Source organism: Platalea leucorodia (genome assembly GCF_965183815.1).
Source record: "Platalea leucorodia genome assembly, chromosome: 9".
Classification (NCBI taxonomy): Eukaryota; Metazoa; Chordata; class Aves; order Pelecaniformes; family Threskiornithidae; genus Platalea; species Platalea leucorodia.
Window position 1 is genome coordinate 44947574 of NC_138831.1, and position 17622 is coordinate 44965195.

Genomic DNA, 17622 nt, shown 5'->3' on the forward strand with positions numbered 1-17622 from the left:
TAATCCAGGGGGTGTTCATCTGTAAGCATGTCAGTGGTTTAGGGAGAGCTGGTTCACTTGGCCAGCTTCTGCACCTTTGTACAATTCAGTTTGCTCCCAGCTGATGACCTTAACGTTCAGGTCTATGCAAAATGGACTGGATTGTCTTTAGTCAGGCTGCAGTGAAGCTGGTACCTTCCTAAAATTAATCCTTGTTGTAACTGCCTTTCCTGGGCCAAGTGGATTGAGCTAATTCCATATTACATGTGAAGTCTTAGATGCCATGAGATACAGAGCTGGAGAAGCCAAGGACTCTGGCCTTCCTGACATTTTTCTGGCAGTAGTCCTGCTGATTTAAGCTTTAAGTGAAAGGCCAGCTCTGGGAAAATAACCCCATGAGAAGCACTGATCCTGTTGAGCCTAGCAGTTGTGTATCCTCTTCTGCACTGTGTCTCTGAAGTCAGCTGGGAGCTGAATTCCAGAGCATTATTTTCTTCTCGTATCTTCTAATTCTTGAGCCTTTCCCAAAGATCTTTGTCTTATGGCTCTGCCCAGGTGTTCAGCCAAAGATGGAAAAGAGAGGGTTGTGAGTTTTCCTTGACTCTCTCCCTGTGTCTGAGTTGATGTATTTTTAAACAGCAGATGGTCAGACTTTTCGGATTGTGGTAGCTGCCCCGTACCCAGCCTGAAACCATAAAGAAGGAAGGAGGTGGTGTGGTGTGAACTATAGCGGATGTTTAGGTTATTGTGATGTAGCAGAAAGAAGCTGAAAGAGCACAAGATGAAAAAAAGAAGGGAAGAAATTAACTCATTTGAAAAATAATCTGTAGTTGAAGCCATTGGGTCTACTCCCAGCACAAGGCACTGTTCAGTTGCAGCAATGGTGTCTGACTCTTGCCCTAAAGTCATGTGTTAGCCATGGCAGTAATTTTTACAATAAAAATAAGACATAAAAATAAATAGCAATCCTTGTCTGCAAACCTCTGTGATGGATTGCACCACATTTGGCTCCTCTGTGATGGGTTGTTACACTTACAGCCTGAGCGTTAAAATTACTAATGACATTGATTTAATGCCTCTTTTCTCCTTGGAAAAATGAAGTTAATAATTACCAAGATGTTGGGAGCCAATGCTTTCTTTCGATTTTTTTTTTTTTTTTTTTTACACTACAGTTATGACGCTTTTTTTTTTTTTTCCTTCATCTGTGAAACATCCAACATTCATCATAATGTTGTGTTCTTCTCCAGCTGAGGTCACAAAACTCTTTGTGGGGGCTAATGGATTAGGCTTCCCAGTCCTGAGTGATGCTTAGCTAATCAGTGTGGAATGCAAGGTTGATAACTTGACAGGCTGTAATTAATATGTTCAAGCGTATTTGTGATATTGGACCCACTTTTTATGGCAGTTGGTTTAGTTTCTGTTTTCTTTTTTTTTTTTTTTTTTCCCCCTTAGGTTTATCAAGGCTTACAAGAAGTTTGGACTCCCTCTTGAACGGTAAGTCCCAACCTGGCCCTGCTCCAGAGGGTTATCACAGGGGGATGTTGTGTTTCTAAGCACGACCATAAACACATTGCTATAGGTGTTTGATACAACCTCCACGGACAGCACAAAGCCTTGCTATTGTGTGATCAGTAGCCCAAGCACTGCCATACAATCCCTCATGTCTCAGTTGATGGGCACTGATGAATCCTGGCCAAAAAGCAGCTAGAGCAGTAGAGGCGCCGGGCTGTACACAGCATCATCCTGTTGGCAAAGTCTGGCCCTTGGGGCATTTCCACTCTGCCTAGAAAGGAGAGAGAGCAGCTGTCTGAACAGCAAATGCTACCCAAAACACTTGCCAAGCCTCTCTATGTATATTAGTTTCAAGACTGAATTCAGAACATCTTTCTCAGGCTGCCATATCCCTCTTGAAGAGAAGCGGGGAGAGGCACACAGTGTCCTCGAGCATGGGTCTGCAGAGCCCTGCGCAAGTTCTGTGCCCCAGCATAAGTGAGGGAAGAAGGGAGATGGGCACATGTGCTGGGTCTGGAAAGCTGTAGCCCTTGCTGAGGTCTTACAGCTGAGGCAGGGATCCCTGCATATATTGTATGAGAAATGACTGGTTTTTCAGCTGGTTGTACTCTTCTGTTGTGAAACACAAGGCTTGCATATGGGCCTTGACATTACTAATTTCAGCCAGGCAAAAGGGACAGCAGATGGCAGCTTTTGACCATCAAATGGAGTTAATATGGAACTGGGAAGGCATGAAGGAACACTGGACAGTCACAGAGGGTGCCTGTTGTGCCCAAGATAGACAGTTCTCACCTTTGCTTTAATACTAAAAAATCCAAAGGATTGGATCATTTATACTACATTAGCACTGCACTGCAGTTGTTAGACCTAAAAAAAAAAAGACTAAAACTGTGTTGTTTCCTGCATGGACCCCACTCGTGAAGGTTTCGTACTTTCATGCATATACAGCATTGACTACTAAAAGCTATGAAACGATTGCTCTGGAAGTAACTGGGAGCAGATATACTGTATCGAATACAAAACTTGCAATTTTTTTTCCCCTTTCCCAGGCTGGAGTGTATTGCCCGGGATGCTGAGCTGGTGGATAAGTCTGTGGCTGATCTGAAACGGTTAGGGGAACTCATCCACAATAGCTGTGTGTCAGCAATGCAAGAATATGAGGAGCAGCTGAAAGAAAATCCAAGTGAAGGTAAGCAAGAGGGTTGTGTGCTGCTGTTATGATGTTTTTGGGCGTGTTCCATGGAACTGGTGAGAAAACCATTCCCTCGCTGGATGGGGAGGCATGGCACATTGTGACTTAAAAGCAAAGAACAAGCACACACATCCCATCTCTGTCAGGGAGCTCTTACCAACAGAAAGAAACCCCTGAATCTTCTGCTCAGACTGGAAAGTGCCATTTGGGTCTGTTGGCTTCTGCTGAACATGAGTTTTCGTGGGGAGAGGCTGAAGTCATCACCTTATTTAATGCTGGGGCACAAGGCAAAGCAGACCATATTTTAACTGCTCCTAGGACTGGGAATCAAACTGGTGCTGTGTACTCCACGGTAAAGCTGGATCCACAATTAGCACTTCCCAGAGCTGGCATCATCAGCCCCTCTCTGGCTGTTCTGTGCTGTTGGTTTGGAGATACAGGGGTCTGGGCTGGATTTCCCACTGGGTCTCTGCCTGTTGCAGCTGAACAAAGCTACTGAAGCAACAGCTCCAGTGTACTTTGATGTATTTTTAAGAAAATGATACTGGGAGGTGTTTGGATTGCAGATCCAAGTGAGTTAGTGGAAAAAAAAAAAAACCTTATATTTTGGGCCTGCCTTAGCAGACAGCCTTATGTTTAAATAAGAGGTTGCGGGCAAGGACTTGATCTCTGTGTGTCTAGACATCTTTACAGAAGCGCTTCTTTTTGTAAGAGTTCTCTTAGTTGCTATGTTTTGTTGTTGAGCAGGGAAAGGACCTGGAAAAAGAAGAGGTCCTACTATCAAGATTTCTGGTGTCCAAGTCAACGTGAAATCCATCATCCAGCATGAAGAGGAGTTTGAAATGCTGCATAAATCCATTCCCTCGGATCCAGAGGAAAGGAAGAAGTGAGTTTGGCTAAGCAGGCAATGCAGAAAGAGGCTCAGGGAATTTCGATTTTGTAGTGGAAAGAGAATAGCCTAGATATGTGGATTTGCTTTATCCTCTGCAGCATTAAAAGTAGCTCATGTTTGAAATGCCTTCAGGTACCGCCTGACGTGCCGTGTCAAAGCTGCCCATTTTGATGTAGACTGGGGAGTGGAGGAGGATTCTCGCTTGTTAGTGGGAATTTACGAGCATGGTTATGGAAACTGGGAGCTAATTAAAACAGATCCGGAATTGAAGTTATCTGATAAGGTAGGTTGCTTTGCTTGTTGCTTGCATTGTGTCCATCGCAGTGTTCATAGAGAATATGTTTGATTTACTCCAGAAACAGATGTTTATGTTTGTAACCACTCCAAAAATAATAATAAATAATAATGAGGAAAACAGCAACCTCCATGGAATGTTGCATGCTTGATGGAAAGCAGAGTTGTGTTATTTGATTAGCAGTAAATTTTCTTTGAACAGTACCATATGAACCACACTGAAATGATGCAGGAAGAAAATGGTAATGCTGACATATGTGGTTACATGCGCAGTATAGAGAGTGCATTGCATAATTGTGACTTGATATTTCCTTGAGCATCTCACAAGAAGCTGAGTCTGAATTTCTGTGTGGAAATAATTTTTCACAGATTTGACACTGCTTATGTCAAGACTGGTCTGTGTTAGCTTTGAGGGTATAGTTACATGACTGGCTATGGCAGCAGAGCCAGCTGGAAAGCCTCCATCTAGTTCCTCTCTTCCTCAGTCATTCCCATAAGAACTGTTTATGGGGGCCATGTTGAAATGATCCAGGTTAAAAATAAGCCACCATCTGTTGTGTCAGCACAATGGAGGGAGAGCAAACTGCAACACAGGGCTGAGGAACATCGAGACTCTACACCAGCTTTGCTGCCAATATGCTGCATTCCCATGATGTCCCCGCTAGTGTTTGTAGCAAAGATTGGGCTGTGGCTGAGAGCCCTCCTACATGAAGTTCAGAAAGGCATTTTACAATGGAAACAATTGCCTGAGACACACCACCTAATTTCCAATGAAGTATGAAGCTAACTGTAGTTGGCCAGCTGAGATACTTCCTCCACCGACTGGCACCTTGCAGCCTTGTTTTCCGCTAAAAATTCTGCATCTCTATCATTGCTGTAGCAATGTCTCAGGTTACCAAAGAGGACCAGCCTGCTGTGACAAGGCTGTCACAAACAAATCTGATATGTCAAGGAGAGAGGACTCAGTTTTGCAATATAAGGTCCCAAATATATTTTGCAAAGGGTTTTGTTTTTTTTCTTTTTGCACACTTACAAGAAAGATTGTAGAGAATCTAGAGAGCTGCCTGGGGGTCCTTTCACTTCCGCAAAAGTGCTTGCTAGGAGCCTCGCTTTTGGCTAGACAGGGAGAGTCTGTGTGGGAGCTGGAAGAAATGCTTGAACCTTCTTGTTCCCCCAGAAGGTGCAGCATCTCCAACCGTTTGCTGGGCCTGGAAGGACTGCTGCTAGTGTGTGTGCATCTTTTTTTTCAAGGTTTCATAGATGCATGTGGGTGTTTTATTTTTTCTTCTTTATCAAAGATCCTACCTGTTGAGACAGATAAGAAACCTCAGGGAAAGCAGCTCCAGACCCGAGTTGATTATCTACTGAAACTGCTGAAGAAAGATCTGGACAAGAAAGAAAACATGAAAGATGGGGAAGAGGTGAGATGTGTTTGCTTGGTTCTGGGGGTTTCAGGATGAGTGGCTGGCTGATGGCGGGAGACAGCCCGTGTTCCCAGGTCACTGAACATCATCTACGTGAAAGAATGTGGATTTGTCTGTTGTCTGATTGCATTATGATACTGAAATGATAATTAGTAAGGGACAAGTAATTAATTATTACAGTTATTGAAGGACTTAGGCTCATCAGGCTTCCTGCCACCCTGCAGGACCTGCAGCTGTTTGTGAGATGTTCAGGAGATGGGGTATATCCCCAGGAAGTAGCTGTAGCTATTTTCTTGCCCTGACTTGTTGTGTTTGCACCAGGGCAAGCTAAAGAAGAGGAAACCACGAGTAAAGAAAGAGAACAAGGCTCCCAAAGTCAAAGATGAGCATGGGAATGAACTATCCTCTCCTCGGCACTCAGACAACCAGTCAGAAGAAGGTGAAGTCAAGGTGAGACAATGTGGTGGATAGTGGCTTTTCCAGGTTTCCCTGAACTATGTTGTTACTGCAGAAACTCACTGTGAGAAGCACCCCTAGCAAATGCCCTGTGGAGTCCAGGGGCACTACAGAGTGCATTCCCACAGGAGACTCACAAAAACATATATACAGCTGTCAGGGTGAAAGAAGGACCTTTCCCACCCACTCTTTTAGGTTAGTGCTTTAAGTGTTTTGGGGGATCCTAGAATGGCCACACACATCCACATATTGACTTGGAGGAAAGGTTGTCTCAGGACAAAGTTTGTTGCCCTTAGAAAGGAGAGAAAGAAGAATTGTTTCCCTTTCCTTTTCAGTACGTCAACCAGTGGTGAAGCTGGAGTTTACCAAGGTCATGCTGTTGCTTAGAAAACCTTCTGTCTTTGAGTGGTTTGGCTTGTAGTCTAAGGCTTTTTGTTCATGTGCTGATCAGTATCTACCTTAGGGGCTGGGCATTCTTGAGCACAGCTGGCATAGGAAAGCAGTGCTTATCTACAGTTTGCCAGCTAGTTACAGACCAGGGCTTGTCTGTTTTTTATACTCTTTTGTCAATGGTTGGGTGGATTGCGGCTGGTTAAGCAGGGCTTGCTCTCTGGTTAAAGAGGTGTGAGGGCAAATTTGGATGGACCTCAAAAATTGCCTGTGTTTCAAGGATGTAAGTTTTATGGAAGAAAGTGTACATGAGGTGAGGGGCTCCAACTTTGACTGTGCTGTGACTGATTTTCTAGGAGGATGGCTTGGAAAAGAGCCCAGTGAAAAAGAAACAGAAGAAGAAAGAGAACAAAGAGAACAAGGAAAAACAGACAACCACTAAGAAAGAAAAGGAAAGCGATAAAGAGAAAAAGAAGACAAAAGACAAGAAAGAGAAGGTATGTGGTACCCTCAGGAGCAGTTTAAGAGACAGGAAAGTCTCTGAGCAGAAGGGCAAGCTATGCAACTTATGATTCATTAAAGGCCCTCTGTGAAGAGACATCAATGAAGCACTGTTGGGTGAGGTGCTATCCTTTTTTCAACCCTCCTGAATTCTTATTGTGATGAATTGCAATAAAAAGTAGAAAAGGCAATATATCCTAAAGCTTGATGGAATGCGAGCAAAAAGGAAGAGATTTTTGTCAGACTGCCTTTAAAGCACAGCTGTCCCTGTGACAGCGATATGGCCAAATAGCTGATGTTAAGGAAGAAGAGGAGAAAGAGCCTGGAGCACTCAGATCAAAGTTCTGTTCAGCTGTGATTTATCACAGGGTTGGCAGCTTCTTGTCTGTATTCCCCTCTAATTTAAACTCACCCCAAATAACCCATCTGTCCACACCATCAAGCTGTAAGTTGTCCTTGTCGCTGTTCAGGACTCACCAGAATGAGTGTTTCAACATCAATGGTATGTTGTGGCCTAAAATGTCCCTTGAATTTTGGGTACAACTGCCCTGAGGCTGGATTCAAATTGGAAGAGGGGTAAAAGCTTCTATAATAATGACCTGAAGTACCTGTCCAAGGAACAGGTATGTACTGCCTGCCCAGTGTGTTTTGACACTGAGGTCGTAAGTGCAAACCAAGAAGCTTTGTTGCATATGTAGGGGAAAGTTTGCTTTCCAGTGATTTTTGGTATGACTTTGATTCTAAAGGGCTTTGACTGCAGAGAAGTCATATAAGTCAAATTTACACTAAAAGGCCATGATTTAAGGTTGCTTTCCAGAGAGTCTGAGAACTAGTGACATCACATGAAGTTGCAGATCCTTGTAGACATGAGATGACTATGAGCTCTGTCCTTTGCAAGGGACATATATTCTTTAGCTTAATCTCTCTTCCAAGTCTTCAACGTTGTTTTTTCTCTCCACGAGTATGGACATTGTATTCATGTCCAAAATGTTGGCTCTGATTTCTCTCTACTCCCTCAGGGATGATGTAAAGCTAAATAGAGGCACTGCAGCTAAACAGTTTGAGATCTTGGGAGGAAAGCTGTAGGAGCAGTGCCCGGGGTTTAACAACTGCCAGTAACAATAGTGTGGAGGTTGTTAGTTGGATCACTTGGGATCCTGCAGTCTGGCTCGTCATGTGATGTGTGTAATTTGTCCTTGTAAAGCCTAAAAGTGGTGAAGCCAAATCTGGAAGTAAAGGGAAGAGATCGCAAGGTCCCGTCCACATTACAGCAGGGAGTGAACCGATCCCCATTGGAGAAGATGAGGACGATGATCTGGACCAAGAAACATTCAGCATAGTGAGTATTTTCCTCGGGAGATGGGAAGGCAGTGGCAGAGAGCCCAGCAAGGCAGCTGGGGTTTGCTTGCACATTATCGAAGGACATGTTTTAGGTGTCAAGGTGTGAGCCCCCTCGTAGTGCCCCACAGTGATTTCCTCTGGCCAGTCTGAGAGCGTGGCAGAACAACCCTGTACGAGAGTTGTCCATCAGCCTCCTCGGTGCCTACCAGCTGGCTGCTGTAAATGGCACTTCAGCTGCAAGAAACTTCAAAGCTCTTCCAGCTCTTGATTCTCACCAAGCAATTGCACTGTTAAAAGGTTCAGATAACCCTCTTCAAAATTCAGCTTTGCGTGGGTGCGCATTATCCCCTCTCTGCCAGGGATGCCAGCCAGGGTAGAGGAGGGCAGCATGTCACCAGAGCATGCAGAAGGGCTCTCTTCTTCAGCTGCTAAGTTCCCACTGCTCATTTGACAGCCCTGGATAACAGAAGACCCTGCAGCCTTATGTGGCAGTCTCTCTCTCCTCTAGAAGCCAAGGAGCCATTGGGGCTCTTCCAGGCAGAGAAATAGAGGAGTTTTGAGGGTGACCTTGTATAGCTGTAGGAGGTACAGAGTTGTCTGAGCTGTAAGCACTTCCCTAGCTGTGTAAATGCTCTTGCAGCAAAACATGCCTGCAAGAGCATGTTTGCTGCAAAAGCTTGTTGTAAAATTAGCCTTTTTAGTAAAGTTGCCATGACAGGCTCTCCTTGGCCTGACTTGCACAGGGAAACGCTGAAATACCAGTTTTTAAAAACAGTTCTCTAAATTAAAAGCTGTGTACTCCCTGCAGGTCCTGTGTTATTTTTGTCTGGTTTTTTTTCTTTAACTTTCCCTCTGTGGTGCATGAAGGGTCCAGTCCAGCAGTAGAAACCTGTCTGATTTACTGTCTGTGCACCGTGTTGATGCACACAGACAAAAAAGATGGTGCTTTCATCTCATGGCTTCCAGTTTTGGTGAAAGCGATAGATTAAAGTGACCACAGATGGGGATGGGCAGGGAGGCTATTGAGTGAGCGCTCATTCAGCTGGGGCTGTTGGTTCAGCCTGTCAGTGCTTGGTTACGCTTCCCTGCCTGCCGTGGGATCGCTGCGAGAGCAGACTGTGTGCAGTTATGGTTTGCAAAGCAAATTGTTCCCCTCTAAAAGGGGGGTCAGTGGAGATGGTGAGACTCATCTTTCCCTGATTATTTTCTGCAGCATGTCTAACAAATTGCTGTTTTCATAGCTGATTTCTCTTTGCCTAATGGTCAGATAAAGCTAATATCTCATGCTAATGAACTTCTTCCAGCTCTGTCTGATTAACAAGGGAACAGTGTAGAGCCCTGTGCCAAATGAATCACTTTCTGCTCTCTATTGTTTTTCCAAGTGCAAGGAAAGGATGAGACCAGTGAAAAAAGCACTGAAGCAACTCGATAAGCCTGATAAGGGATTGACGGTTCAAGAACAGCTGGAGCACACACGCAACTGCCTCCTAAAAATTGGGGACCGCATCTCTGAGTGCCTTAAAGCCTACACTGACCAGGATCATATCAAGCTATGGAGAAGGTGAGGGATCATTTTGTTTTCTTTGGCTGGTCTATGATATTTAAAAATGGTAGTCAGAGGCTGCTGGGTTTTATGTGGATGAGTGTGCCATTTGTCTTTTATTTAACCTGTGAAGTCTTGCGTTCTCTAGCCCACTCAGTCCTTGACCAGTCTCAGGTGATGGCTTTGTCTGCAAGTTGTGCTGGTTTCATTTAAATTGATTTCAGAGCTAGTTTAGATAAACCAGTGCAAACCTCTTTATTTTATTTTGAAGAACTTGGTTCTGACTCTCCTGATCATCCTGTCCTGAGCAGGGTTGAGACTTATCCAGAGAGGGTAGAACTGATTTGGTGTTGGTTTGAAAGCAGATGGCAGTTAAACTGCTGATGTAGCAATTAACAGAAAATGTTCATGTCCTCCTAGGAACCTATGGATATTTGTGTCAAAATTCACAGAATTTGATGCCAGAAAACTGCACAAACTCTACAAGATGGCTCATAAGAAAAGATCGCAGGAAGAGGAGGTGAGATCTGAAGTGCCTTCCCTCCGGTTGCTGTCTTTACAACTTGTTGCACTTGAAGCATCAATACTTTCTGTCTTTTATCATGGGCTTTCTTTATTGTTATTGACATTTTCTTAGCATCTAAGCAGTCCTGGTTGTGTTTGCCTCCTCTTCTATGTGGCATTTCTCCTCTCAGCCAACAATACTGGCCACTTTGTCCTGGCTGTTCTGACCATTGCTTGGTGTGGCACGTTGTGTTGAGTTGACTTTTTGAGTCTGGGAGTGCTGCCCTGTAGAGATAGCACGTAGAAGCAGAGACGCGTGGGGCAGAACTGCGCCTGTCCTCCACCACACTTGTACCGTTGCCATTCATACCACGCTTGGGCACAGTTGATCCACAAAGCCTTCACGAAGAGGTGGGTGGCCCACAGCGTGAGGAGTGTCCAGACAAATCCAGAGCCTGACAGACGAGGCCATTGCTCACATACCCTGAATCTTTTGGTGGAAGAGCAGTTGAGCTGTAACCCTCTCTTGCACCTTGCAGGAACAAAAGAAGAAGGAGGACATGTCCAGCATGAAGAAGCCATTCCGCCCAGAGCCTTCAGGCTCCAGCCGCGATTCTGTGATGTCCCAGTCTCATGTGCCTCACAATCCTCATTCCCAGAAGATCCACCTGCCCCCTTCCCACACCCAGCAGCAGATGCACGGGCACCCGCGTGACAACTACGGCCATCCAAACAAGAGACATTTCAGCAACACAGGTGAGCACTGGCACGCCAGGAGAACCATCCCTTCTAACCTAATGGCTGTTTGCTCTTGGACACAAATCCTTCTGGGGCTTGCGGCCGGTCAGGTTTAAAGGTGATGGGATCGAACATATATTATCACTGTACTTATTGCTGGACTAGAAAACATGATGATACCGTGATAAAAAGAGTGTAAGAACAGGACAGAATAAGATTTGCTAGAATAATGATAAAGAAATTCAAAGAATAAAATTGGGGCCACATAGTTTAGAGAGGAGAAGGTTAAAGGGGCACAGGAATAGTTATCATTTTTTTGAGAATTCAGCAAAGTAATGGGCTTAAACTAAAGTAAGAAAGACACTTACTGGTGCTTTCCGCATTGCAGACCGAGGAGAATGGCAGAGGGATCGAAAGTTCAACTACGGTGGCAACAGCAACCAGATGTGGGGTGGGGAGCGGCATCACCAGTATGAGCAGCACTGGTACAAGGACCACCACTACGGGGATCGGCGATCTCGTGGAGAGCCCCACCGGAGCTCTGGGAACTACAGACCAAATAACCTCTCCCGTAAGAGGCCATACGAACAGTACAACAGTGACCGAGACCACAGAGGCCACCGAGATTATTACGACAGGTAATTAATTCCCTTTCATCTCAGAAGGGCTGGGAGGAGTTTGCAACGATGTACCCAGCTGCGGTGGCCAGGCTTTCCTTGGGGAACTGATCTCCATCCGTTCGTTTTCTCTCTGCAGGCACCACCACGATTCCAAGCGTCGACGATCCGATGAGTTCAGGCCTCAGAACTACCACCAGCAGGATTTCCGACGGATGTCTGATCACAGGCCACCCATGGGATACCATGGCCAAGGACCTTCGGACCACTACCGGTCCTTCCACACAGACAAATCGGGAGATTACAAACAGCCTCTCCCTCCACCTCACCCTGCAGTGTCGGACCCTCGCTCGCCCCCCTCTCAGAAATCCCCCCACGATTCCAAGTCACCTCTCGATCACAGGTCACCTCTGGATAGGTCGTTAGAACAGAAAAACAATCCAGATTATAACTGGAACATTCGGAAAACATAAAGTGACTGAGAGGGGGAAAGCGCACGTCTGAAATACTTGGTTTGATGCAACAGCGGCTGGTTTCTCCAAGCCAGCAACCAGAAACTCTGAACATGCTGCTATCATCTTGCTGGGTCAAGGAGGATTTTGGGGGAGCAGGTGGAGGAAGATTTTCCCTAGCTCTCGGTTCTGGTTTGGATTCCTGTTTCCTTTCCCCTCTTCTACCATTGAATGCTGGAACCAGCCTTGCTGCCTCATTCTTTGTTTTGTTTTTGTTTTCCCCAGTCTGATGGACCCAAGGGAATTTTCCCCAGCCAGTGTTTCCCCAAACCGAGAAGGCGGATCGATGCTGCTTAGGATTGTGCAGAAGGCTGTGTGCCTGCTCTGACTTGATGTTACGTGACAGATGCTGCTTTGGGATTGGGGATAAACTGGTTGGGCTGGGCTTTGTGTGTAACCAGCATAGGCCAACGGGAGGATATTCAAGGAGGGACAGGAGAGTCCCTCAGCAGCCAAGCTTGGTTGAAAGAGGGACTCGACATCCCTGTAGAGTGACTCCAAAGGAGCTGGAGCCATGCTGGTGACAATCCATCGCTTTTCTGGCCACATTATCATTTTCATGTCTTTATCCATTTCAAGAAACTGGCTCTGCTTTGAGTGCTGTTGTGTCTCTTGCAACAGCAGAGGTGCAGGGCATCCTCCTCCCACCTCAGGGCTGGAACTGGCAAATCTTGACTCCGGGAGGGTTCGGGATATGTGAGGAAAAAAAAAAAAAAAAGACAGACTTCCTTAGCAAAGGTGTAGTTCACTTCTAACCAATAGGAAAGAAATTGGGGTGAGAACAGTATTTCCCAGTGGACAGGGCTCAGGAATTCATAACAAAACTCCTCTTCTCTTCTGACATGGACAGCTTGCATGGTGATGCTGACTGGGAGCTGCAAGGTCAAAAGACAGCTCTGGGCATCTAGGGATCCTGGAGCTCCTAACCTCCCTGTCACTGCGGTGCTCTAGTCTTTGGGCAAGTCATTTCTCTCTGCACTTCACAAAACAGTGATTAGAAACCTTTACTGCAACCAAAGGATAAGGGGTGGTAGGGCAGAGTTAAATAGGAATCCAGTGGACTGATCACTGTTCAGCGAACAGTCGGTCACCTTCCTGCCACCGTTGCAGCCGTCAGCAGTAACCCTGAATTGCTAAAAGCACCTGTGCTGAACGACCTTCTGTCTGTCTGAATTGGAAATGTGCCTAGGGACTTAGCACCTCAGTGAGCAGGGAGAGAATGAGGAATTTGGGACTGGGTCCTTAAAAATCCTTGGAGCAAATGTCTTAAGCGCCCAGCATGGCAGAGGGAAAAGAGGATTCTGCAGCCCAGCTCAGTGGACTTCAGAGCAAACACTCCTCCAAGTATTCGAGCCACGGCATACGATGCAGGACGGTGTCCAGCCTGGAGACTGTGGTGTGGTGAGAGGGGTTGCACACAGATTGCTGGCCAGAAGTAGCTTGGGTGATTATTTTTCAGGTCCTAGGTCTTTATTCGTGGAGTCACATCCCTGGAGACCACAAAGCTCTCCCAACAGCTGGGCTGCCCAGAGCGTGGTGCCTGGGGATGCCTCATCTCCTGGAGCTCAGTGTTAAAGACCAGGCTGTTCCAGACTCCTCCTCTTGGTGGGGGACAGAAGCTGGGCCTCCTATTAAGATGCCAGTATCTGACCCTAATAAGCTGTGATGTCCTTTCCCAAAAAGGCTGAAGGGAGATGGGTGTTCAGGGCTGGCCTCCTGACTCCAGCCAGCGCCTCGGAAGGCGCACACAAACCGACACTAATACCCCCATGTCCCCCCTCCACGCAGTGTCTCCCTTGAAATCCGCTGCTGTCACTCCTTTCTGCGCCCGCTGCTTTAACGGGACACGTGGGAAGTGTTTTGCTCCCCTTTTGTTTTTATTTTGCAAGATTTACATTAAAAGCAGGGCAATTTTGCTTCCTTAGGGGGGAACCGGTACGGGCAATGCCGTACTGCTCCGAGAAGGTGTTACACTTGTGTTTACCTGTGCAGGAGGAGGTGAAGGCGAGTCTTCCAGTCCCCCTTGGAGCTGCCGGGCGATGGGAGGTGTTGAGAGAGCGTGTTTCCACTGCGTTTCTCACTAAGCTGTGATTGCAGGCGCGCTTGCTGTGATATTCAACAAAGAGGTCCTTTCTTTTCAGAGGTATTAGCTTTTAATGTGAAAAATGGAAGAAACCTCAGAGGGGCAGAGGGAATTGCTCTTTGTGGTCACCAAGTGGTGCTATCGTGATGGAATGTTTGTGCCATACACTTGTAGCAAAAGGCAATACTGGCCAGACCAGTGTTACGGTTGGTGCAGGAAAACTTTGAACCCCAGCAAGAGGCTTTTTCTGTGTCCAGACGTGGGTGTTTCTGCTCATCCCGGGTTCCAGGTATGAGGTTGGTTGGGGTTTTCTTCTTGTGCAACAGCAAAAGCTTTACCCATATCCACCAAAGAGCTGTCGCCACTGTCACGTTAGCCTGATAGTGAAGTCACACAGTTTTGTTCACTTGTGGCGGGTGGGTCTTCACTGGGTTTGGCTTTAATGAAGCTGGAGAACTAGCTTTGGGAGAAAGTCCTCCCCAAGCACACGCACGCACGTGTTTTATGTCCCCTCGACAGGGACCATAACCAGACACAGTCACTTGGATGTGAGTGGGATCCGAGGGGACAGGTCCACAGCCATAAACTCCACTGCGGTGTTTGTGTCAACATCAGGTACAGCTCTTCCTTCCAAACCAGCTGTGGGATTCCCTCTAGCCTCTTTGCAGGAAAAAGTAGCAACTTGCTGGGTTTTTATTTAAAAAAAAAAAAAAAAAAAAAAAAGAGTTTTTCAGCCTGGCCCATTTGGAAATGGTGTAAAGTTGTGAATTCACATGGTGGAAGTCCTGCAGACCAAAACCTGCTGTGGACAGGCGATGCGGTGCCCAACCAAAGTGGATACTTAACAGCTCTCTGAAGTCCTTACGTGAACAGTTTAAGTGATCCACACAAAAATACTATTCTGCTTTCACCCGTTTCCTCCCGACCTCCGCCTCCCCTCCGGGGAGAGAAGGACTCTTACTGTAAAAATGTGGACTTTTAAACCTGTTGACTAAAAACAGTAATTAATATTAATTTATATTTGTGAAAAAATGCCACTGTCCTAGTGATTTCTGATGTAAATATGTTGTTTATATAGTATGTATTAAATTTTCCTACATTGTAAAACTGCTGTACTTTTGATTCTTGTATATTAAAAAGTGTTACTGAGATTTTCAGAAGGGCGCCAGCGTGGTGTGTCTGGGGGGTCCCGCAGCCCCTCGGCAGGGCGGCAGGTCTGGTGGAAGCACGGGGCGAGCGGTTGCCACCGCGGCTGTCGGGGGATCGTGGGGCCCTTTCCTGCCAGCCGCGGGCGTGCCGGGGGGGTGTTTTTACTGTGCAGGAATAAGCACGTTCTTCTCGGCTGTTTTACATAGTTTCGCAGTCTGCGGTGATAGAGGCTTGGAAACCCCTTCGGATGGGAATTTCCACCCGATCAGAAGCAGCTATGCATTTCCTCACCCATTTCCACCAGGATTTCACTGGGATGGTACTGATGTTTATGTGTTTATCCAACCTCTGTCTTTTCTGGATCTCTGTGGGTGTGTAAACTTCTTTTTGACCCTTTCTTGGGAGAATTCTCCTTTTCCTAGGAGAAGCGCTGCTGCTGCTGCATCAGTGGAGTTTTCTGCTCCATCCCTGGCCCCTCCCGGGCAGGACGTGCATCTCCCCTCTCCCCAGGTGGGATGCGGTGGCATCCTGCGGGCTGCTTTGGTTGGGTCTTTACCCTCCACCCGTTCACACTGAGGCCCACACAGCAAGACACGGTGCAGGGATTGGAGCCATTTCTCCCAAGTTATAAGAGCTCATTGTAAAAAGGGCTTTTCACACCTGTAGCCACTGGGTCCAACCCTTCCCAGCCTCTCTGCTGCTGAGCCAAGTTTCAGCCAAGAGTGAAATTTCACAGCTGAGTTACATGCCCCTGAAAAATGGGTTTCCTAATGGAAAGAATGAGTGGCTGTTAGCCGTGGGGCTGGAGCAGGGAGAGAGGGCTCGGCTGGAGGGAGGCACAGGGACTATGGGGAGCTGGTCCGGGTGTCCCTGCCCGCAGCACAGGGGTGTGAATCTACCTGAGGCAGGTGATCTTTTTCATTCAGCACTGGCTCGTCTTTTTTCCAGGAGTATCCACAGGAAAGATGGAGAAGCAGAGGCCTGAGGAACCGGAGCAGTGGGGCAAGTAAGGATACGGGCACCCTGATTCTGGGGGACATCGGCATCAGCTCCATGGCATCCCCCTGCCAACCGGTACCCGCAGCACCATGCTGCAAACAGTTAAATCCTGAGGCCTCGTCAAAGCTGATGGGGAAACAACTCCTTGGCGTGATGCAACCTCCCACATCTCTGCAGGTCCAGTCGGTCCCAGGGGAGCATCTCCTCCATAAGGACACGGTTCATGCGGTGCCGTGGCCAGCCCAGGGTGCTGGGCAGCGTCCACGTTGCACCGGCTGGAGCCGTGGTTGCTGCCGCTGGCTTATCTCGGTGAGGGGACCCATTGCCCAAGGTGGTCGGCAAAGCCGTTGTGCAGCCACAGGGAGCAGGACCCCAGCCCTGCCTCCCACCCACCCCAGCGAGGGGACGGGGAGGCCGAGAAGCCCCTGCTTTTTGCTTTACGCCGTGCCAGAGCGGACCCTCTAGAGGGCAGCCGGTTCCCAGCAAAAAGCCATTTTTTGGTGAACAATATTCTGCAGTTGGGGTTGTTCGCAGACAGCCGGGTGTCTGGCTGGGTGGCTGCGGTGTCCCCGCTCACCCGGAGTGGTGGGATGCAAGGCTCAGAGCAGCCAAGGCTCTGGCCAGAGGCCAGGGGATGGGCAGGCACAGCCAAAACGGGGCTTGAAACCGTACCTGAGACACCAGGCTGTGGCACGTAAGCAGCCATCTGCCACAGGACGACGTGCTTCAGACAGAGGGGTAGGATGGGACGGGACCTTGGAGCCCGCAGGGCTGCCCGCAGCGGCTGGTGCTGCACCCTCACCGTGGAGCATGACCCAGAGAGCGATCTGAACCTCTCAGAGATGCCAGAGGGTCATTGCTGCCACCACTGCCCCTATGCCCCGGTGTCCCTGCACAGCCTGTGCCTTCCCCACTCACCTCCTGCCACACGCGATCAACGAGGATGGGGCACCCTGGTCACTCCGGGGTCACCACCCCCTTGCATCCAGCACTTTGTCCCACCAGGAGATGCAGGCATGCTCCTGCTGCCCAAGGCTGGCAAGCAGGGGACCATCGGTGATGTCTCGGCGGGGCAGTGAGTGAGGGAGACCCCCAGCCCCCCGTGCTCCAGGTGTGTTTTCTGACTTTGCAGATTTGGCTAAAGCCAAGCTCCTGTGAGCTGGTGCAAGTGGTGGCAGAGGGAGCGGGTTTGGGTCTTTCCGAATGCTGCCGGTTCTTCAGGGCTCTGAAGGAGGGGGAGGTCGGGTCTCAAATCTCTGGTGCTGGGTGGCTTTGCATGGATTTGCCCAAATAACGTGGGTTTTCAGTTGGTGCCGGTGTCCCACCCGGCCTCAGCACCTCCCTGGCCCCAGCTGCAGGGGCAAGGAGTCCTTCAGCTTTTCAAAAAAGGAAAATGAACAAGAAAAATTGCAGTTTTGCTTTCCCTCATTAGAGGGCAGTAACAGACCCGACTGGGGCCAAGAGCGATGCCCAAGAAAGGGGAAATGATCGGGGCG

At 47.8% G+C, this 17622-nt stretch overlaps 1 protein-coding gene across 9 annotated transcripts in view; it reads left to right on the plus strand.

Moving 5' to 3' along the window:
* The window catches only part of CHD2 (chromodomain helicase DNA binding protein 2), a 73565-nt gene extending 58475 nt beyond the window's left edge, over positions 1-15090 (plus strand). For all 9 annotated transcript variants that reach the window (XM_082321527.1, XM_082321531.1, XM_082321530.1 and 6 more), the window contains 13 exons: positions 1432-1473; positions 2541-2680; positions 3431-3569; positions 3708-3858; positions 5168-5290; positions 5615-5743; positions 6496-6636; positions 7845-7979; positions 9364-9542; positions 9945-10044; positions 10568-10784; positions 11155-11404; positions 11523-15090. In XM_082321527.1, coding sequence (XP_082177653.1) covers positions 1432-1473; positions 2541-2680; positions 3431-3569; positions 3708-3858; positions 5168-5290; positions 5615-5743; positions 6496-6636; positions 7845-7979; positions 9364-9542; positions 9945-10044; positions 10568-10784; positions 11155-11404; positions 11523-11856 — 2080 coding nt within the window. In that variant the 3' untranslated portion in view covers positions 11857-15090. The remainder of the gene's footprint in view (positions 1-1431; positions 1474-2540; positions 2681-3430; positions 3570-3707; positions 3859-5167; positions 5291-5614; positions 5744-6495; positions 6637-7844; positions 7980-9363; positions 9543-9944; positions 10045-10567; positions 10785-11154; positions 11405-11522) is intronic.
* The last annotated feature ends 2532 nt before the right edge of the window (positions 15091-17622 follow it).